Below are 21864 nucleotides of genomic sequence, written 5' to 3'. Positions count from 1 at the left end.
TATCTTTCAATGCCCCTACCTAATCAAAAGAAAGACACAATACCAAGCAACTGCATCAATCTGTGGCTGTTTCTGACTCCTGCATGGATTCCAGAGTGAGCCGGGTCTTGAGAAGGGGTCCTTTCTTGTCAGCTCTACTTGCAGACACATTTCTGGGCCAAGCACCAGGGGGTATTCTGACCCAGGATTTTTCCCTTCTGAATAATCCCATGGGCAAAAATAAAGCAAGCAAGAGGAGTGGCTCAGGTCATGATTCCAGAGTCCTGGGATCTAGTCCCACATTGGGCTCCCTGCAGGGAGCCTGCTTCTCCTTCTGCCTGTGTCTCTGCCTCTCTCTCTCTGTCTCTCTCATTAATAAATGAATAAACTTTTTTTAAAAAGAAAAAAAAGGCAAGGAGAGAAACATTCATTTTCCCAAATAAAACATCAAAGACCCTCATGAGCAGAAGGTGCCCTTGAAAGCTGCAACCCTATTAAGATAAAGAAAAGCAGGACTGTGAGAGGTAGGGAAGGGAAGGGAGACTAGTGGAGACAGTGGTGAAGATCATGGTCTCATGGACTCTTTAATAATTCTTTCTAAAAATCTTTTTATACTTAGACGAAAATTTCAAGTACTTTACATTTCATAGAATTCCAATTTTGCATTTCCTATGTTTTACTTCTTCTAAAAGGCTTAAAAGGGAGTAGAGATGTACAGGGGGCTGGTGGCCCAGTAAATAAGACTACCATTGTAAAGGACCAGAAAGTCAGCCTGTTTGCCACTAGAAAGGGCCTTAAAGCCTACCGGAAGTACAGCCCACGCCAAATCTTTTTGTCAAATCAGAACACAGACGTAACTGAAAAAAAAAAAAAAAAAAAAGGAAATGTGCATAATATTTACTCTATAGTAAAATTAAAACTGAGGACCCCGATTTACTGAAATTTGCTTTAGTTTATTTCTGAAAAGGTACAAGTCAGAATAAAAGAAACTGGTACCAGAAATTTAGTCACAGTAAGTTCTTGGGAAAGTGATGCCAAGCTCTCAGACCAGCACTATCTGTTTCAACAACATCCTGAAGCTGTGCTACCTGACATGAGAGCCATCAGCCACACATTGCTACTAAGCACTTGAAATGTGGCTTATGCAATGAAGGAATTGAACTTTTAATTTCTTCTATTCTAATCCAAACTTGAACTTACATGACACTGCATGTCTACTGGATACCCTATCAAACAGCATGGTCTCAGACTCTTGCTCAGAGCTCTTAGGTACCGACACATAAAATGTCAGATGTTCAGGATCATGTTCACTGAACTCTCTTTAGGCCTAGAAACTCGTTGACAGGGAATTAGCGAATTCTCTAAAGTCCGCAATCTAGAACTTCAGCCTCCTAGCACTTTTGTCAAATATGCTATTCCATTTGCTCCAGCTTGTTCACCTATGTAATAAAACTGGGTATATACTGCACTGTGATTAGGTAACGTGCATTTTCTAAGTTAGACCAACCTATTTACCACAGGCATTATCTCTTTAAAATCAATAAAGCAGTATAGAGAGGAAACAAGTAGCTACATGGCAAAACCTCCACAAATTCTAAACTAAAAGTTAGCTCTAAATTTTCATTAACCTTCATCTCTCTTCCTAATGTATTTTCCTTATTAGTAATACTCAGTGTCTACCCTTGGAGTAAGAATAGGGCTTAGTTGCCAACATCATGCCAAGTGGAAAAGAAGCCAGAGTGGCAACAAGCTGCAGAAGGAATAGGCTATAAAAGAACTCAGCTCGTAAGGAAAACACAAAATAGACTGGTGCCTCACTTAGACCTCCCAGCTGTGCGTGACCTTATTCTTCTACTTGATTGTATGACTGTCTCCTCAACTCAAAGACCTAACACGCCAGGTGCCCAGAGGTGGGTGTCTCCCTCGGAGCTAGGAGGAGCTGCTGTGCAAAAGCTCTGGCATGCACAAAGTAAAGGAGTTCCTGCGAAGGTAACGGCGGATGGGTTAGCTCCGCCTCCTGCGTCTCCTCGGCTGCCCTGGACGCAGATGTGAAGGCTACAAAATGGCTTCTGAAGCTTCCAACGTGAGACAACTAGCAGGGTGCAAAGCTGGTAGACGCAGAATGGCAGAGGAGAACATGTGGATGCATCTGGGGTCCTCAAGCACACTGAGCAGACGGGCTAATGCCAGCAGGCACTGGCGCTGGGACTGGGCTGTTGATAAGAACAAATCCTGAATTGTTTAAGCTGCTGTTAGTCAGGTTTTCTGCGGTATTCACGCAAGCCCTTCCCTGATCCGCCCCCACACATGGATGGAGGCACCCAGCAAAGATGTCCGGACAGTGACTGGCTGCCGTGGAGTCAGCGAAGGCCTCTGGCAGCAGCTCCGTCAGGCTGAAGGGGGTAAACAACCTCTCTCAGTGAGAAGACATAAGCCCTCTCTATTCAAGCAGCTACCTTCCAATAAAAAATTCCTGCTCCTGACCCTGGCTGTGAAACCAAAGACGGTTTCATCTATCTGACTGTAGCGCCAGTCACACCTCCATGGGAGCAGGGGCCTCATTTTCTTTCCTCCATGTATTAATGCTGAACGGCAAGCGTTGGGAACTCGCTCAGCGGAGGGGGAAAGTCCCCTTATAGAGGAAGATGAAAATGCATGTGGGAGCTCGCAGCCCCAATCAGAGAGCTCTTCCAGCACAAACAGAGCTTAAAATGCTCTCTCCCGCAGCAGCCCTCAGATAGCCTGTAAGATCAGGCAGGCAAGGATTAATCTCCTCATTTGAAAAGAGGCCCAGAAAGATTAAGTGATTCTCCTAAGATTAGGATGCAGCTGTGCCAGCAGCCAAGACTAGAAGCCAATCCTCTGATTGCACAGGGCACACTTGGTCCTGTTCTGCGCTGCCACCCGACCCAAGGGGACAGACCCGGGTCACAGCCCCTTCTTCCCATCTAGGAAATTATGGTTGGCCTCGATTTAACCTCCCAAGGAACCATCAAGATCAACAAGTCAAAGCAGCAAAAACTAAAAGTAAACCATCAGTTCACAATTTGCCTTGAATTCCAGAGAGAGACGGATGGGGGGAGGGGCGGAACACTAACGACAGGACATTAGGCTACTCAGTTGAATTTGCAGTTTAAATGTACTGTGTAAAATCAAATTCAAATGATGAGCCATTCCTCGTACAAGGCACAAATAATTAGAAAAGGATTGATTTTATTTATTTATTTTTTAAAGATTTTATTTATTCATTAGACAGAGAGAGAGAGAGGCAGAGACACAGGCAGAGGGAGAAGCAGGCTCCATGCAGGGAGCCCCACGTGGGACTCCATCCCGGGTCTCCAGGATCACACCCTGGGCTGAAGGCAGGTGCTTAACCACTGAGCCACCCAGGCTGCCCAGGATTAATTTTAAAAACAAGATCATTTCCAAGAGCATCATAACATACCAGACATCTAGGGATAACTCTGACAAAGCCCTGGACACAGAAATGGCACAACACCGAGAGGAATGACAGATCTGTGTTGGGGGGGAGAGATCACATTCAGGAGTCCCGGTTAGCTCTCCAGTTTAACTCTCTATTTTGATCTAGAGATTCAATACAATCCCAATAAAAATTCCGTAATTATTTTTCTGGAAACTGAGAAGGTGAATCTAAATTTTATATAGAAACACAAAGGGCTAAGACAGACAATCTTGGAGGACTTACCATCTAAGACCAGAGATACCAAGATGTGTAACATACATATAATTAAGGAAGGATAGTATCGGTGAGGAATGGACACACAGGACGGAATAACAAGAGAACCCCAAAGCAGATCATCTATGGACACTGGATTTAGAACAAAGGTCACAATGCACTGAGGTAAGAAAAGGATAGTCTTCAATTAACAGTGCTGTTAACTAGCTATCCACCTGCAAACACAAGTATCAACCCTACATGTAACAGCATACACGGAAGAACATTTCCAGAGTGAAGATCAACATGTGAAGGGCAAAACAACACTTTGAGGATAGCATGAGACAATATCCTTATAACCTTAGGAAAGGTTCTTGACAAAACTTAAGAGCACTAACCGTTAGATAAGAATGAGAAACAGGACTACTTTAAAATTAAAAATTTCACCAAAAGATGAACCATTAAAAGAGTGAAAAGGCAAGCCTCAGAATGGGAAGGAGGAAATAATTTTGCCCCACGCCCAAGGGGGTATAATTAGGCAATGCCTGAGGACACTTCTGTTGTCACAACTGATGGGGGCAAGGTGCTACTGGTATCAATTAGGTAAAGGCCAGAGTAGCTGCTAAACATCTTACAATACACAGGACAACTCCTCATGACAAGGAATCATCCAGCCCCAAATGTCAACAGTGCTACAGTTAGTTTGTAAGCCTTAATGTAATGTAACCAAACTCATATAATTGATATAACCACTCTAGAACACTGTTTGGAATTTTTTTGAAAATGCTCGACAGTTAAGCATCCGGCTCCTGATTTTGGCTCAGGTCATAATCTCAAGGTTGTGAGATCGAGCCCCATGTCGGGACTCTCTTTCCCTCTTCCTCTGCACACACTCGCCTCCCCGAAGAAAAGAAAAGAGAGGAGCAAAGAGGGAAGGGGGAAGAGAGGGGTGGAGTTAGGAAGGGAGGAGAGAAGAGACAAAAGAAAAAAGAAAATGCTGGACAAGTGCATACTCTATAACCCAGCAATTCTACTCGTAGGCATATATCCAACAAAGATGCATATAAAACTGACCGAGTCATATAAAAAAACATTCATACCAGTATTACTTGTTAATGGCTCAAAATGGGAAACAACCCAAATTTCTACTAATAGTATAATGGGTAAGTTGCAGGATATTTATAGCCCAATGAGAAAGAACAACATCTATGGCTCTCTACCACCTGGACAGATCTCTTATGTTGAATGACTGCTGGGCATAAAAGAACCCACATTGTATGATTTTGTTTATATAAAACCCAAAAGTAGGTAAAAGTAATGTGTGGTTTAAAAAGTCAGACCACTGGTTAGCTACTTGGAGAAGGTGGGTAATGAGTGAGGGGGCATTAATGAGGCATTGGAAGCAATGCTGAGTCCCCAGAGGACAGGCAGTACAAGGGGAAATGAACAGGGGCTTGGGAGACAGCATTTCTTTTCTTGATCCAGATGGTGGCTGTGTGGTGGGTGTGCTCACACTGTGAAAATCACACACACACACACACACACACACACACACCATTACTATCTATTTATCTATCTATCCACCATATATATATATCATATATATGATATATATTTATATATATACCATATATATGATATATATATTTATATATATTACTATATATAATATAGATATATATAAATCTTCAATTTCAAAATTAATTTAAGAAACATCAATGGATCAGTACCTAGGATCTTCTGTCCAATTCCTGAGAAACAAAATGCCCTTTAGAGATTTGTGAAGAGCACAGCTAGGTGTGTGAAACATACAAAGGCCTCTGGAGCACCGTTAGCCCTCGCGCCCAGGACCGGACCCGCGGTACCTGCCGCTTGATCGAGACCAACTCCATGTCTAGCTGCCTGAGCACCGTGGTGGCGGCCGTGGCGTTGGCAGAAACAGCCTCCACATCTTCTTGAGAAAGAAACATTCCTTTGGGAGGTTTCCTTTTTGCTCTATTTTTAGCTTGTGTACTATGTTTCTCTTTTTTGATCTGAGGAACTGTCTCCGTAGGGGGCACCTGCATGATATACATATTTGATAAATGAGATTCTAAAACATTAAAATAAAAAAATAAAAACAAATTAAAAAAATAAAACATTAAAATGCCAAAGGAACAGTAATAAGCATATTTTCTTAACATGGCTGTAAACAATCGAAGACAAACACCATGCCATATTGTAATTACCATCTATAAACTCTAACAGGCAGTTAACAAAAACACTGGCTATTGAATTTTGGCTAAACACTTCAAAGCAGAATCCACTGCCCTCCTGTATAAACACAATCTTCTATCACTCAAGCCTCTGGCAATAAGCATGCTCAGTTCCCTGTAGTAATACAGGAAGAAAAAAGATTTGTATTCTCTTCTGTGTGCTTTGTATATATGAATGGGGAGCTATTTTATCCTAATAGTTCTTAGCAAAATAGATGGATTTGGGACCACAGAAAGAAAAGAGGAAAAAAACCGATTCACATATTAAAAAATCCATTTAAATTCTTTAAATCTGTTCAGAAGTTTATTAAAATATAAACTTCCATATGTAACTATGACTTTTTTATAAACCTTTTTTTGGATGACACTTCGCTTTTAGGACAATTGTATAATTTGCCTTAAAAATATATGCTGTCATTTTATAATGCATGACTGCTGCTAATTTTTTTAAGTGCTTTCTCTAAAACTGAAACCTCTGGAAATGAAATGTAATAAAATCTTGGCCAGGAAAGGATACTGTCTTCCTGATAACAATTTTAAGAAGCTGTTTATAATCTCATCTTGTTAGAGATATTAACATTTGCTGATGAATACGAGAATACATTCAGGTTTTTTGCTTCATATTTTAAAAGACTGAGGGAGGCAGATTCTGTAAACTATGATGGTACCAATGAGGTCTTGAACAAGTGGTCATAAACAATACATAAAAATATTAGTTGGCAATAAACTATATTCTGTAATAGCACTGTGCTGTTAAGATCACTGATTGACCATGTGTATTTTAACAACATTTTTGTATGTAAAGAAATTAAGAAATAAATCATTTTTCTTTTAATCAGAAACTGTGCTATTATATATAAATAAGAATTACAGAAATTAATGCAAAATCAAGCATTTCCTCTTTCATTTAAAATGTTCCACTGAAGAGCCTAATAAAATAACAATGCATCAAAACAAAGCTTCCTAAAAACTGTAGGTACAATTTGATTTTTCCCAAATAATCTAATTTAGCTAACCATTAAAATGGTCTTGTTGTTTGGGCATGCATATAAGTCACTGGCTCGAGTGCTGTCCAGAAAGAATTACCAGTTTTCAGTTTGGTGGTATGTAGCAATATACCAAAAGAAGCCTTAAAAAATGTAACCAGGAGACAGTGACCCAACAATTCAACTTCCAGAAATTTGTTCCAATAGAAAAAATTCAGTGTACTAATATTTAATCATGAAATCAGCATTTCAACATTGTTTGTAATAGCAAAAAGCAAGAAGGGAAAACCAAACCCCTAAGATTACTTAACTGAATTATGAAATACAGGTATGATAAACTAACATACAGCTATATACACAAATATTTGACAAATATTTCTTGACATAAAAACATGTTCAAGAAAAAGTAAACTTAAAAGGTTATAAAAAATTATACACATTAAGATCTCACTTTGTTTTTTAAAAAGTGAGTACAGATTCAGAATTATGTATATAGGCGTATCATTTCACAGGAAGTCATCTGGAAGAAGTCACCCAAATGTTAATAGTGATTAAGGGTGATAATATTGTGAGTCATTTTCCCCTTTTTATTTAGCTAGATCTCCTACTCTGCCTATGAAAAGCATGTATTACTGAAGTGATTTTAAAGTTTAGGTACGCCTAGACACTTTTGTTTTTCTTAGAACAGCCTAAAACAGCTGTTCTCATACTTTAGAACCTTCTGAGATAGAGAACTCTGGTTTTACTGAAACTATAGAATCTGTCTTCAGAAGAACACTTGTACGAAGATATAAAAGTCATATCCACACTGGGATTCAACACTCCAGCCTGAACCAAGGGGCTGATGGGTGCCAATGGCCAAAGACTGTATATTGTTAGCCCACCAGGGACCAGCTGCAGGTAGTGCTATGTGGTGCGGGTTTCCATTCTGTGCCAAGGAGCCTTGGGTTTCCATGGAGGGCCTTCAGGGATCTCACACATGCGTTATTCAACTTCTTTGAATGGACAAAATAACCTTAGGCTGCACCCCATTTCAAAAGGCTAATAATAATAAGATCATCTGGACACCCCATCGTTTCTCAGTGGACAGTTTATAATAAATGTTATAAATATACGAAACCAAAGGCATATAAAATTCATGGGCCTCTTGAATCCTCTGACATAATGATTTTTAAGATGTGAAAGACTAAAAGGTCACCATGTGTGGGGCTCAAGGTCATATGACCCACACTGTTGGTTCTGAGTAATACGACCACGTGCAGCGAGTCCCCGTCTGCCCCTCACAGTCCCCTCCAGAACCACTGTGCAGGCCCCTGGGACTGGCCACCCCGAGGGCTGAAAGAAATAATTAATCCTCACCAGCACCATCCCACTGCTGACTGACCCCTGGAGCTAGTGGCTTAGGGAGGGCAGTGAGGATGGCTGCCCAGTAGGGACAAAATCCTTACTCAGTAACGTTAACACTTCTTTTATTCCTGTCTCTCAGCAAATAAAATTCTAAGGTCTATAAAGCAAAGTTAGTATTGTTTAAAGTTTTATCATGATGCCTTATACATAGTACTTAATATATTAAATAGAATAAGTAAGAGGAATGTTTTATTTATGGAACTAGTAATAAAATTTATTTGCCTAAACAATACTAGGGAAAAAAATACCTCCTTTTTGCTTTCCTTGTTTTGATCAATCTCAATGTCAATGGGGTTATTTCCATTTGTTTCTTCCAGTTCATCCTCACTGGAAGACAAGAACAAGTTACTGAAAGATTACTTGGTACTAATTCTATTTAATATACAAATATAAGCAATAAATTGATTTAATGACAGATTTAATATAAAATTAGTATGTTTTCAGACTGCTGAGATAAAAAAAAACATTTCTACAATTCACATAAAATAATACCAATTCCATAGTTCTCTTGGTCTAAAAGATTTAAAAAGCTTTTTCACAACTCTCCACTGAAAATAACAAACTTAAGATGTTTATGTCATTGCCCCATAATTAGTCTGTGGTGGGCTAGGACATGATCATGAGACATAACAGATTACTCCAGAATCAAGTCCCACTGCACTGAGAACAAAGTTCCCAACAAGTAAAACTTCATTTCAAGTTCCACAAGTAGACACTTATGACTCTACACAAGTGTGAGAATGAGAGGGCCTTTTGGGTGGCCTGCATAGACTGGTATTTCAAATTAGGTTAATTTAAAAAAGAACACTCACATGGACATGGTACTTCAAATGCTTTTGTTTATAGCCTTCCACGTATTACTAATTTTTTAAAAGAACTCTGTAGTAGTTAGGACATTTACTTTAAAAAATATGAAAACTAAGGTTCACTCACACAAGTTGAGCAGCTGGCCCCAGTATGCCCACAGTTTCGACCAACTCAACAGTGGTGGCAGCAGAACAGTCAGGTGTTCAAATGTCAACGTCCCCACTGTCTCAGGATCCAACCCAGGTGGCGATGCTACCCTTCTCCCCATCCACCCTGGCAGCCCCTCGGGGGGTGAGAGGTTCTGGCTGAGAAGAGTGTGTCCCAAAGGAGAGCAAGCCCAGGGCTCAGGAAACTCTTTCCCAGGTCCTGCCATTACTGCCAACGATCTCTCAGGTCCTACACCATGTGGTGTGCACTCCTTGGTCTGCATCCGGACAATGGGAAAGGTGCTTGCAGCAGGTGGGAGCACAGCCCCTCTCCCTACGCTTGGTGCTGATGCAAAGAAAAAGCACCAGGGAAGTGAGGACACAGGTGTCAGCTGGTGCTCTTACCTTTTCATACTCGAGGACAACAAATCCCAACCTATTTAACTCTAATTTCAGCTTGGTAAGAGTATGCTTGTCTGTAGTAACAGACTTACTTTATAAAAAGTAAATGAGACCAAATATATAATGGAAATAAAAATTTTTAATCAAAAGTTATCAAACACCCAAAACAAATTCAGTAGTATTTGCCACTTCTGATTACTAATAAGCATATTGATCCAAAAGCAGACCCATTAGTATGGATGCTACAGACCATACAACATGCAGATGTATCAAGGTCAACAGTTTTACAGACTCTTGCAACTGGAGAGAGCTTTGCAGATCTTCCCACCACCGCCCCCATTTTACAGATGGGTGCATGGATCTGAATTCTCCAAAAGAGATACTATTTGTTCTCACCTTATTCTATTTAAAATCATAAAACATTCTCCTGAGATGGGGCTATGGAGATCATATAGTCCATCTTTCTTTACTTTATTTGTATTACTAATTTTTAAAGATACATTACAAAAAATGTGGAGAACATGATTTAAAAAGCCACCTATGGGACGCCTGGGTGGCTCAGTAGCAGGGCGCCTGCCTTAGGTCCCAGGTCGTGATCCCAGGATCTGGGATCAAGTCCCAGATTGGGGGGATCCTGCGAGGAGCCTGCTTCTCCCTCTATGTCTCTGCCTCTCTCTCTCTGTCTCTCATGAATAAATAAATCTTAAAAAATAAATTAATTAATTAAATTAAATTAAAAGCCACCTATAGTCCCACCACCTAACACAAAAACCAGTATGTCTATGCATATGTCTATGCCTTCTGGACTTTGAGCTTCTTCATTTTAGAGCCAAGGAAGTGGAGACTTGGGAAAGGAGTGTGTTGAATGGACTCACCTATGAACACACAGGTACAACCTCTGAAGCTGACATTCAAACTTGCCTCTACATGTGAGTACAGCACAATTCCCACTACTCTGTGTCATTTATAAGACTGAGGAAGTGTTGGCTATAATGCAGCCTACTCATCAAGCTATCCTTAAAACTAGTAACTTATGAAGAAGAAATCATAATATGTTTCTCTCTCTCACTCTCATACACAAAACAGATGGTCAAAAAAAGGGGATGAAGGAAATCTAAACTGTACGGTCATTTTTTAACATACCAGACATTAAAACACGTCAAACAAATCTAGTATGTATGTATATATACATATATATATATATATATACATACATACTATATATATGTATATATACATACATATAAAAATTCAACCTAGGAAATAATGGATTCCTTATTAAAAGGAAACACCCTTTAAGGGCAGGAAAGAATATGCGGGAAAGTTTGTTCATTCAAATGGAAGAAGCTTACTGATTACATGAAAAGAGTGTAAGAAAAAATACCTGCAGAACAGAACGTGCATTAACATAGCTCATGAGCATCAGTGAAAGAGTATCTGTGTATGTCTGGCTCCAGCAGGAAGGCACTGTAGTAAATTAATTACTCGACCTTTCCTTTGTATGTCTATCAGCTCTTAGAAATTCTAGTAACCCGAAAGATCCCCCACATGGGGAGATACCACTTCCAGAGACACTGACCTCTCCTCCCGCTCCCGCTTCTGTTTCCGAGCATGGCGGTCCATCACACTGGTTTTAGTCCTCGTCTTCTTCCAGGAGTAGTAAAATTTCACCAGACTTGCTATAGATTTATCAGGAAGCTAAACATAAAAACTGAGTTGGTTTCGATTTAGAGCTAATCTTCACAAATCAAGTGCTCTTAGATACAATTAATAAAGGTGGTCTCACACATCCAGGAAAGTCCTAAGTCACAGCCCTTTTCTCTGAGAAAGAGATTCATTCAAAGAGAACTCTCATCAATACATTCCAAATCACTGCAGAGGGCCTGGAAGTGACACTCAGCACAAAAAAGATCGCTAAGGCAGTCTGAGATGAATCCAAGTATTCACCTCAGGTTTCTATCCTAACTCTTGGGTTATTTTTTAAAAATTCATTTTAGCACTCATGTAACCATCAGCTTTCCTGGTAGGAGTCCACCAAACAACCTTCTAGAGTATAAGAGATAAGCAAGCCTTCCCCAGGCAGATGCTTCACTTAATCAAACCACCATCAAAGATGCTTTCCATCAGACTAATCTGGGAAGTCCCAATAAGAGAGATGGGGAGAGGGTGGCGGAGAGCTTGTGTGACAGCTGCTATCAAGCTGGGAGTGCTAGGGAATGCTCCACTCCTATAATGTGAAGCCTGTTATCTACCCCACAGCAAGCATGAACTATTCTATATAAAGGCAGCTTTATTAAAAATGAGAATATTCATGCTTGTGGATGATATCCCTATCCTTTGGGTAGGCTGCAGTGGAGAGAGGCTAGGGAAAAAAGAAAAATCAGTGGTCTCATTTACTTACCATCTGTTGGATTCTATGAAAAGTTTTCCCATGAAAACTAAAGGCTTGCTCAAACAAGACTTTATCTTCCACAGTCCACTCATCTGGGAAGGGGGTAAAGTTGGGCAAATCAGCCAATGACTTTTCAATATTATGCTTATGCCAAAAGAGCATCCCAAGAGCCTAGAAAAATAGTATAAGTGAAATTTTAGACCAAAGATGTGAGTGAAACATTAAAATGGAAATGAGGTTGGCAAAAGAGCATGTGCTCCTCTGCAGACAATACTGCTATGCAAGTGACGTGGATTTGCGCCCACCAACATGCTGACTCCTGTGAGACAGGTTCCATTATGCTCACTTCTCAGATTAGAATAGGGTGGCCCTGAGAAATTAAGTCCTTGCCAATGGTCCAATACTGGTAGATGACAGAGGCAGTGTGGCTCTAGAATCTGTGCTCTTAAAAGACCACAATTGAATGCCTCTGTATACAATAGGACAAAATAATCTATAGAAGCACTTAGTTGGGGGTGCCTGGGTGGCACAGTTGGTTAAGTGCCAATTCTTGGTTTCTTGAGGCCGTAAAATCAAGCCCTGTGTCAGGCTCTGTGCTCAGGATGGAGTCTGTCTAAGCCTCTCTCTCTCTCCCTATGCTCCTCTATCCGACTCTCTCTAAAATAAATAAATTTTGAAAAAAAAATTTTAGGTACTTGTTTTATTATTCTTTTGCCAGAAAAGCTCAAAAATAGTTTTTTTGTAGTTCAGAAGGGTGAAAGTATTCAAATGGGTGAGGGACAAACTGGAAAAAACAGATAATTCAGCAATTTTTTTTCCCTGAGAAAACTTCCTATAACTCCAAAGTGAGAATAATCATACTTTTAAAGACCAGAATCCTTAAAAATTCATACTATATGTAGCAATTACCAATATTTTTTTTAGGTTTTATTTTTTAAGTAAGTAAATATCCAACATCCAATATGGAGGGCTTGACCTCATAACCTTGAGATTAAGAGTTGCACACCCTTTTGACTGAGCCAGCCAGCTGCCCCAACTGCCCAATAGTTTTTACACTTTCTAAATAGAATTAAAAGTTGGTGATGTTCTGGACGCTGGTTGGCTCAGTCGGTGGAGCATGAGACTCTTGATACCAGGGTTTTGAGTTCTAGTCCCACACTGGGTACAGAGATTACTTAAAAATAAAATCTTGGGATCCCTGGGTGGCTCAACGGTTTAGCGCCTGCCTTTGGCCCAGGGCACAATCCTGGAGTCCCGGGATCGGGTCCCGCATCGGGCTCCCTGCATGGAGCCTGCTTCTCCCTCTGCCTGTGTCTCTGCCTCTCTCTCCCCCTATGTCTATCATGAATAAATAAATAAAATCTTTAAAAAAATAAAATAAAATCTTAAAAAATTGGTGATGTTCTACATGAGTAGGGATTGGAAAAAAAAAAGCATATATCTCTTGCTTTGAAAGATTTTGGAATGGTTTCATTGTAATTGGCTTTTCTTTTATATATATTTTTAAAGATTTTATTTATTTATTTGAGAGAGAGTGAGCAAGTAAGTGAGCATGAGCAGGGTGAGAGGGAGAAGCAAACTCCCTGATGAGCAAGAGGCCAGTATGGAGCTCAATCCCTGGATCTTGGGATCATGACCTGAGCCCAAGGTAGACACTTAACTCACCAAACCACCCAGAAGTCCCTGTAACTGGCTTTTCTGACAAATTCTACCAGGGTGGAATAATTAAAAGGCCAAGGCTAAAAGAAAGAGTCCAATTCTATATAATGTAACTTAGTGGTACCCTCAGTCATGAGGATAATTGCTAGTAATTTACAGGCTGTAAAATCTACATCAATGCCCAAGCACTAAACCAACTTAATATGCTTTTTTTTTTTTTAAATAGTAATTAGAAATGAGGCTGAAATAAGATTATCATCGCACTTCTGGAGCAAAATTAATCTTGTATATTTCTCATTAATAGGTTCCAAACAATTTTTAAAAGAAAATCTTGGTCAGATTTTTACAACCTGAAAGTAATTCAAAACAATTAATATGAAAACACCTTAGGTGTGAGTGTGACAACACGGAGTCAGGGAAAAAAGAACAACATTCAAAATACATGAATGACAAACAAACCACATGTTCAAACAGGGAAGCAGTATGCCCAAGTATCTGTGATCCTGGAGCTAGCTACCTAGAGCCACAGGAGGCATACATACTACAAACCTGCAGAAATACACCAGTGTCTTTGAAATCAAAGGTTCCCCTAATACTCATGTCAAGCAGGAAAATGAAACTAGAGCCTTAATTTGCTAGTGATCACCAAAAAATTGCACTGCTACTCAACACACAGAACACAATTTAACAGGTTAGCTACAACCTCCCACCTTTAAATAAAAACCCACTTTTAACAACAAAATGAAACCATGTCATTACCTGTTCCATGTTGTACCCATGCTTCTCTTTAGCAATGGCAATGTATTCATCTACTGAAAAACAAGACAAGAGACCAGTAAACAAACTGTGGGGCAGGAAGGAACGTCTATGAGCACTAGAACTCTCTATATATATATTTCAGGCCTCCCAGGCACAAGAATAAAAATAAAGACAATAAAAAACAGAATCATATAATATGATCCCATTATGGATCTTACTTACATACATAAATCCCAAGAGGAATGGTTCAAAATATACTCAAGTATCAGCAGTACTTGTCTCTGGCTGGGAAGACTGATTTTTTTTTTTTAACTTAGTTCTACTTAAATTTTCTATGATAAATATTATTTTGGTACTTTGAAAGATAATTAAAGAAATAAAAAATATATTAAATTTGGGTTTTAGTGTCAGCCAAAGTTGATAAATAAGCCACTTACTTCGTATTAAAAAAATCTAAGAGATGAATTATATGAACCAGTGCCTGGCATTTGCTTTCAAATTCTAACACAAGGTGACAAGTGCCAGCTTTCAAGCACTAAGGTAAATGCCACAGAAAACTGACAGACTCAATCTCCAGAAGTCACCACACTCATAAAGTTACTTCCTCTCTACATTTTCTAGTCTTTCTTCCAGGGGTGAAAAAAAGGCTTGTGGGCAGCCCGGGTGGCTCCAGTTTCGCGCCGCCTTCAGCCCAGGGCGTGATCCTGGAGACCTGGGATCGAGTCCTACGTTGGGCTCCCTGCATGGAGGAGCCTGCTTCTCCTTCTGTCTCTGCCTCTCTCTGTGTCTCTCATGAATAAAAAAAATCTTAAAAAAAAAAAAAAAGCTTGCTAATCAATCACACTTCATTATACTCCTGTATAGCTTTTATTTTATTTTTTGTAAATTACAAAAAATAAAACAAAGTCCAAAACCAAAAACACCCCAAATAGCATAGAACTGTTTGAAACAAACAAGAGTTCCCACTGGCCTGTCCCTCCCCCCTCCCAGAGCCTCACCCTCCAGGTGCAAAGACCAAACAACAGGGAGAGGATCACCTGCCCGCTCTCATGCAGGCAGCTGCCAGAGCAGCCTCATGGAGTGTGAGCTCCTCAGTCTCAGTGTGCTCTGCAAGTACACCACGACTGTCTCGCCCAGGTATGGCACAACTGACAACCAACTTAGAAACAAGAAGTCAGTTTTGAAAAAGAATTCAAACTCTTTTATTACAGGCATTCTAATACTGATTTTGTCAATACTTTCCGATTGACAAAAGGTCGATTTACTTCCAACTGTAACTACATACAGTGCAACTCAGTATTAGCTTCACTAAGGCACTAGGTTTTCTATTTCCTTTTTTTCATATTTAAAGTACTAGAAACTGACAGTTACTTCACTCAGAATGTATACAGCTGCTTATTGAACAACACAGGTTTGTGTGTCCACTTTTCCAATCCAGTTCTGTTTATTTTCTCTTCCCTAAGGACTTTCTTAATGACGCTGTCTTTTCTCTAGCTTCCTTTATTGTGAGAACACAGTATGTACCACAGACAATGTACAAACGTGTGTTTATTGACGGTTTATGTCACTGGCAGGGCTTCTGGTCAACAGCAGGTCATTAGTAAAGTTTTGGGGGTGTCAAAAGTTGTATGTAAATTTTTTACTACATAGGTGTTGGAACCTCAAATTGTTCAAGGGTCCACTGTAGTAAAGTTCCAACTTACCCGAGAGTCAGTGAACGACAAACTAAATGACCCTGGTTTGTCACAAAAGTTGAAACTGGTGATTTTAAAAATGGGAAAAGAGGGGCGCTGGGGTAGGGTGGCTCAGTTGGTGAAGTGTCTGCCTTCAGCTCGGGTCACGATTCTGGGGTCCTAGAATTGAATCCTAGGATGGACTCCCTGCTGCTCCTCCTCCCTCGGCCTCTGCCCCTCCACCTTGCTTGTGCTAGCTCTCTCTCTCTCAAAATATTAATAAAATCTTTTTAAAAAATTAAAAATAATTTTAAATGGGATAGGAAATTATTCCAAAGTATGTTCTTTGCTTATTACTTCACATTAGGGTAGATTATACCAAATAAGAAAAAAATACTCTGAGATTCTAAAAAACAATGCAATGTTCAGTGATGGTGCCTGAACAGGTGGCTATGCACACCTGGCCAGAACGCTGAGAGATGTGGCAGCCATGGAGGTTCACACTGGAGGAGACAGACACATGAGGACACACTAGAACCTGAGGGATGGATTGCAGGTCAGTTGATAAAAACTAAGTAATGAGGGCAGCCTGGGTGGCTCAGCGGTTTAGCGCCGCCTTTAGCCCAGGGCGTGATCCTGGAGACCCGGGATCGAGTCCCACGTGGGGCTCCCTGCATGGAGCCTGCATCTCCCTCTGCCTGTGTCTCTGCCTCCCTCTCTCTCATGAATAAATAAATAAAATCTTAAAACAAACAAAAAACGAAGTAATGAAATGTGTTCAAGCCAAGGCAATATAAGGGGAAAAGAGAAAATCTACAGTGAATTGAGGGTCAATCTCAGAGAGGGTCTGCTGTAAGGGTTGTTTCTTTTAATAGATATTTGGTAAATGAACCTCAAACTTCTACTATACCATCTCAACTCTGCAAGCATACAAATTTCCAGACACTATTATTTACCTTAGCTGAGTAAGCAATGTGTGATGTGTGCACAGCCACTATTTGGTCATGTGATCTGCAAGCAGATACCTGCAGAGGCCATAGGAGCGGGGCAGGGTCCCCACAGTGGGCTGCCACAGGAACCTGCCCTGCCCACAGTTCTTGGGAGCAGATGCTATCTTGCTTGTAAGTCCTTTCTGCTCCATCGGTAACAGCCAGTAAAGCCTGTCCTCATGGTCTCCAACCAGAGTTAGCTTAAAAATTACAAGGAAAACCAAAGCATTCTTGGGATGCGACTCTATTTTCATCTGCTCCTTTGCTTTCTTGCACAAAAATTAATTGGTGGTAGGAACAGTAAAATGGACTGAACAGTGGATCCTGACTGTCGCAGCTAAGTTTGGACAAACATTTTCCATGTTGTAAACAGTGAGGTGTTCTTACTAAGTAACCTTTAGAATCACACCTCTTTTAGATTTTCCTGGAGACTACTCTGAGGAATCTAAAGCAGAGAAAGAACTCTATCAGAGCCACTAACAGGAAGTCACTTGCCATCTCTACCAGGTGCCCTGAAGGTGTGACCCAATAAAATAATATTATGGAGAGCCCTGCAACTTGCAAAAGAATTAGCATCTGATACTCATTAGCAAAACCACACTTTTTCATTCCTTTCATTGCGTCCAATGTCCAACAAAGATTCAACAATTTGCTAAATGAATGCTGGGGGTGCTGTGATGTGTACAATGAACCCATGGAAAAGAAAGGCTCTTTTCTAGCAAAGTAAAAGGCAGCACAGGTTAGAAAGATGGATAAGAAAGATAGAGGTCCGATCTTGGCTGTCTCTAAACAAAATGAGTTCACAGGCAGTGAAGCCTGGTATAGAGTAAGCCCTACAGTTCAGACTGTGTTACCTTTAGCAACTTTCCTGACTTTCCCAGGAAGGAGCTCTCACCAATAAAGCTGCGTCATTACCCAACTGAAAACTACAGCAGAGTACAAGCCTTCCTGGAATGTTTTAGGCTGGAGTTAATTCAGAATAGAGCCATGTGCACGCACAAAGGATGCTCCTGACAGCTTTGTTTCTTACTGCCTCCCTACTGTATGCAGACAGTCCTCAGTTCTTGTTCCCTTTCACAATCAGGGGCACAGGGCTATCCACCACAGTTTCTAGACCGCACAATGTCTTCTGCTCCTTTACAGAGCATGCTAGCAGCTGCCAGTATACTGGGCATGTTGAAAACAGAACATGTGCATTTTCAAAACCTCCCACATGCTTTCCTTAAGCAAAAATAAGCTTTTAACCTAAGACAATAAAATCCACTCCCAAATGCCTTCATAAAAACAAAGGATGACCAGATAGTTCAGGTGGTGGATGAAAGATGAAACAGGAAGGGAAGCAAGAGATATACAAGCTACCTGAGACCAACAGCTCTAAAATAAAGAACACAGGGTTCCTTGGGGACTTTTCCAGTACTTTTTCATCTCTGGCAACTGGAATCTTGATTTCATCTCTAAAAAATTGAAGGTTAACCAGAGTCAAACCCAATCAGGGGTGAAGAGCTACTACAGGCAGAGAGTCATTAAGTAAGCTGTGATTAGGACAATACACAAAGTCCATGTGGCTTAAGGAAATGCCAGAACATTTCGATGGGCCTGGTCATTTGCATCTGCCAGGCTTCCCCATCTTGGGCAAAGGGGACAGAACCAGACAGTCATTTGGGTGTGAGAAGCAGGTGAGCTGACATTTCTAATCTGTTGGTCAGAAGCAGAAAGATGTCACTAAGTACACTCTCCTTTAAAAACAATTGCAGAGCACCTGGGTGGTTCAGTTGGTTAAGTGTCCAACTCTTGACTTTGGCTCAGGTCATGATCCTGCATGGGGCTCTGTGCTCAGCAGGGAGTCTGTGTAAGTTTTCTCTCTCGGGGATCACTGGGTGGCTCAATGGTTTAGCACCTGCCTTTGGCCCAGGGGTGTGATCCTGGAGTCCTGGGATTGGGCTCCCGGCATGGAGCCTGCTTTTCCCTCCTCCTGTGTCTCTGCCTCTCTCTCTGTGTGTCTCTCATGAATAAATAAATCTTTTATTAAAAAAAGTTTTCTTTCTCTCTCTCCCTCTCCCCTAATTCCCCTCTCCCTTTTATTTAAAAAGATAAATTTTTATCTTTTTAAAAAAAAAATTAAAAATTCCATCATTGTGTAATACAGTATTTTTAAAAACTTGAATATCCTATGGAAACAACCAAGGACAACTACCTGATTTTAAATTATGATGGACAGAAGTACATTTCACTCTGCTTCCGTAAGAAGTACACAGACTGTACAAACCACTGGTTTTTTTTGACAAGAACTTAGCATTACATGAGCAGCCCAGGTGGCTCAGGGGTTTAGTGCCACCTTCGGCCCGGGGCCTGATCCTGGAGACCTGGGATCGGGTACTGCATCAGGCTTCCTGCATGGAGCCTGCTTCTCCCTCTGCCTGTGTCTCTGCCTCTGTGTGTGTGTCTCTCATGAATAAATAAATAAAATCTTAAAAAAAAAAAAAAGAACAGAACTTAGCATTACAGAAAGCACAGGTAAATGAGTCATGCTTTGCGGTAACATCACTTAAAAGGTAGAAGGTGTGTGAAATTGATCAAGAAAATTTACAAAATTCCTAAAGCCTAGCCAAACACTTACTGAACTACCCTTACTATGTACAGAACACACTGTACTAAATAGCTGCCCAAAATAAAGAAGAAAAACAAACTGACTTCCTGAAGTAGTTTGAAATGACACACAAGAAACAGAGAAGAGAAATACATAAAATAACAGTATAGATGTAGACTAGCATGGGAATCCAAAATAATGAGTAAATAATGATGGTAATGATGTTAAATCAAGATAAGCTTCCTGAAGATTCAACAGCTATATTGATTAAGTAATAACAATAGCTAATATTTGAGAATTTACTATGTGCCAGCCACTGTTCTAAGCTCTTTATGAGGATTATCTTTTAATCCTCTCGAATAATTCTATTATCACTCCCACTTATAAATAAAGAAACTAAGACTAGAGAAGTAATTTATTCAAAGTGACACAGCTGGTAAATAGTAGAAATAGGACTTATATACACTCAGTGTGTGTGACCACAGGTCCTGCGATTATAAACCCCTACAAGCTGTCCTATCTCTTGAGTAAAGGACACAGAGGGAGAAGGGCGCCCATACAAGAACAGTCTCCATGGTACAGAGAACTGAGCAAGGCTAACAAATGTACTATGGCGCTTGAACAAAATCAAGAAAATAAAACTGAGGTTGATGAAGGCAGTAATGGGAAGCGAGGGTAACAGGCAAATGGCTGCCTTGGAGTAGGCTTCATTTGCTTCTATATTCTTGTTTCCATCTGATGAACTAAATGTCCTCGGTACCATTAGTGAGTCTCAAACTCAACTGCAAAAAAGAGAAAAATGCAGATGAAAGTTGCCACGGTAACCTGAGCTCACCCACTCCTCCCTCCTCTAGACACTGCGGAGACTCAGGACACCTTGTGATCTTGCATATTCTATTCAGAGCAAAAGGCTGACACCATAGGGTGGGTTGAGGACAAAGCTATAATCTCAATACAGTTTTTAAAAAATTTTTATTTTCCTAACATTTGCAGTAGCATTAGTACTACAAAGGAAACATGGCACCAATTTCTCTCTCATAATTCAAACTGATCCTGCCAAAATTTTCTTTAGGAATATGATAAATATCGTGGCATCTCCTTTTATTATTAAAATAAGAAATGAATTATCACTGTAACTCACTGAGAATCGAAATGAGCTTAACTCATTTAAGTAAAGCAATTATGCCACCTGGTGGGCACAGATATTACTACAGTTAACATTTCAATGATCCATCTGAACAGCTGGGGAGGGGGGGCGGGGTGGGGGGGGGAGGCATGCACCAGAAACAAGATAAGCCACAGAGACTCTGCCAGAATATAATATAATGAACCAGTCCTTCCTAGTCAGTAATAAAATGCACTTCATGAAAATTCTGTTTCTTAATGTAGTTTTGTTAAAATCCTACTTAATAGAAAAAGTGCCCCTGCAGGCACTCCAGTATATATTACAAAATCCAACCCAGTCTCACAATCTGATCAAGTGGAAATAAGAAATATGAACACCCTCCACAAGCCACATGTATTTAAATTCAGCTCTGGCATCTGTTCCTACGTCATCTGCACTTCTGTACCCCTCCTCCTATCCAGTATCCACTGCTAGGACTCCGGCTAAGTCCTCCCCCACCTTGCCTCTCTATGCCTCCTTTCCTCAGCAGCAGATGAGTGGCTTGACCAGTATGATCTTAAAAGTGGTTCCAGGGCTAACATTTTATGAGTAATTTAAAAATTTGGGGGTGGGCACCTGTGTGGCTCAGTTAGTCGAGGGTCGAACTCTTGATTTCAGCCCAGGCCATAATCTCGAGGCTGAGGCTCCACACTCAAAAGGGAGGCTGCTTGAGAGTTTGCCTCCCACCCCCAATGTCTACCCTGGCTCATGTGCATGCTCTCTCTAGAATGGAGACATAATCCACCTTTATTCCACTCCTCATACACCTGTACACAAAGGCACAGGTACAATCTCCCATATTTTAGAAACTGATCATCATTAGAATGACATTTAGTTGTAATTAAAACAGTAACCACCTTTCCCTTAAAAATGCCCAAAGCCTAAGGTAAAGAATAAGTCAGCATAGTGACAAACTATCCCCTTGCATCTCTCACACCACGTCAACCTACCTGACAATTAAGTCCCTAAGCAGGCAACTCTG

General features: G+C 40.5%; 1 protein-coding gene across 3 annotated transcripts in view; it reads right to left on the bottom strand.

The window, feature by feature from the left end:
* The window catches only part of RCOR1 (REST corepressor 1), a 125476-nt gene that overhangs the window by 9917 nt on the left and 93695 nt on the right, over positions 1-21864 (bottom strand). For all 3 annotated transcript variants that reach the window (XM_072762376.1, XM_072762375.1, XM_072762374.1), the window contains exons 4-8: positions 14469-14521; positions 12060-12221; positions 11238-11356; positions 8552-8630; positions 5521-5715 (exon numbers count right to left, since the gene is read on the bottom strand). In XM_072762376.1, coding sequence (XP_072618477.1) covers positions 5521-5715; positions 8552-8630; positions 11238-11356; positions 12060-12221; positions 14469-14521 — 608 coding nt within the window. The remainder of the gene's footprint in view (positions 1-5520; positions 5716-8551; positions 8631-11237; positions 11357-12059; positions 12222-14468; positions 14522-21864) is intronic.

This window comes from Vulpes vulpes, chromosome 6 (assembly GCF_048418805.1).
Source record: "Vulpes vulpes isolate BD-2025 chromosome 6, VulVul3, whole genome shotgun sequence".
Taxonomy (NCBI): Eukaryota; Metazoa; Chordata; class Mammalia; order Carnivora; family Canidae; genus Vulpes; species Vulpes vulpes.
This window is presented reverse-complemented; position numbering and strand designations above follow the sequence as displayed.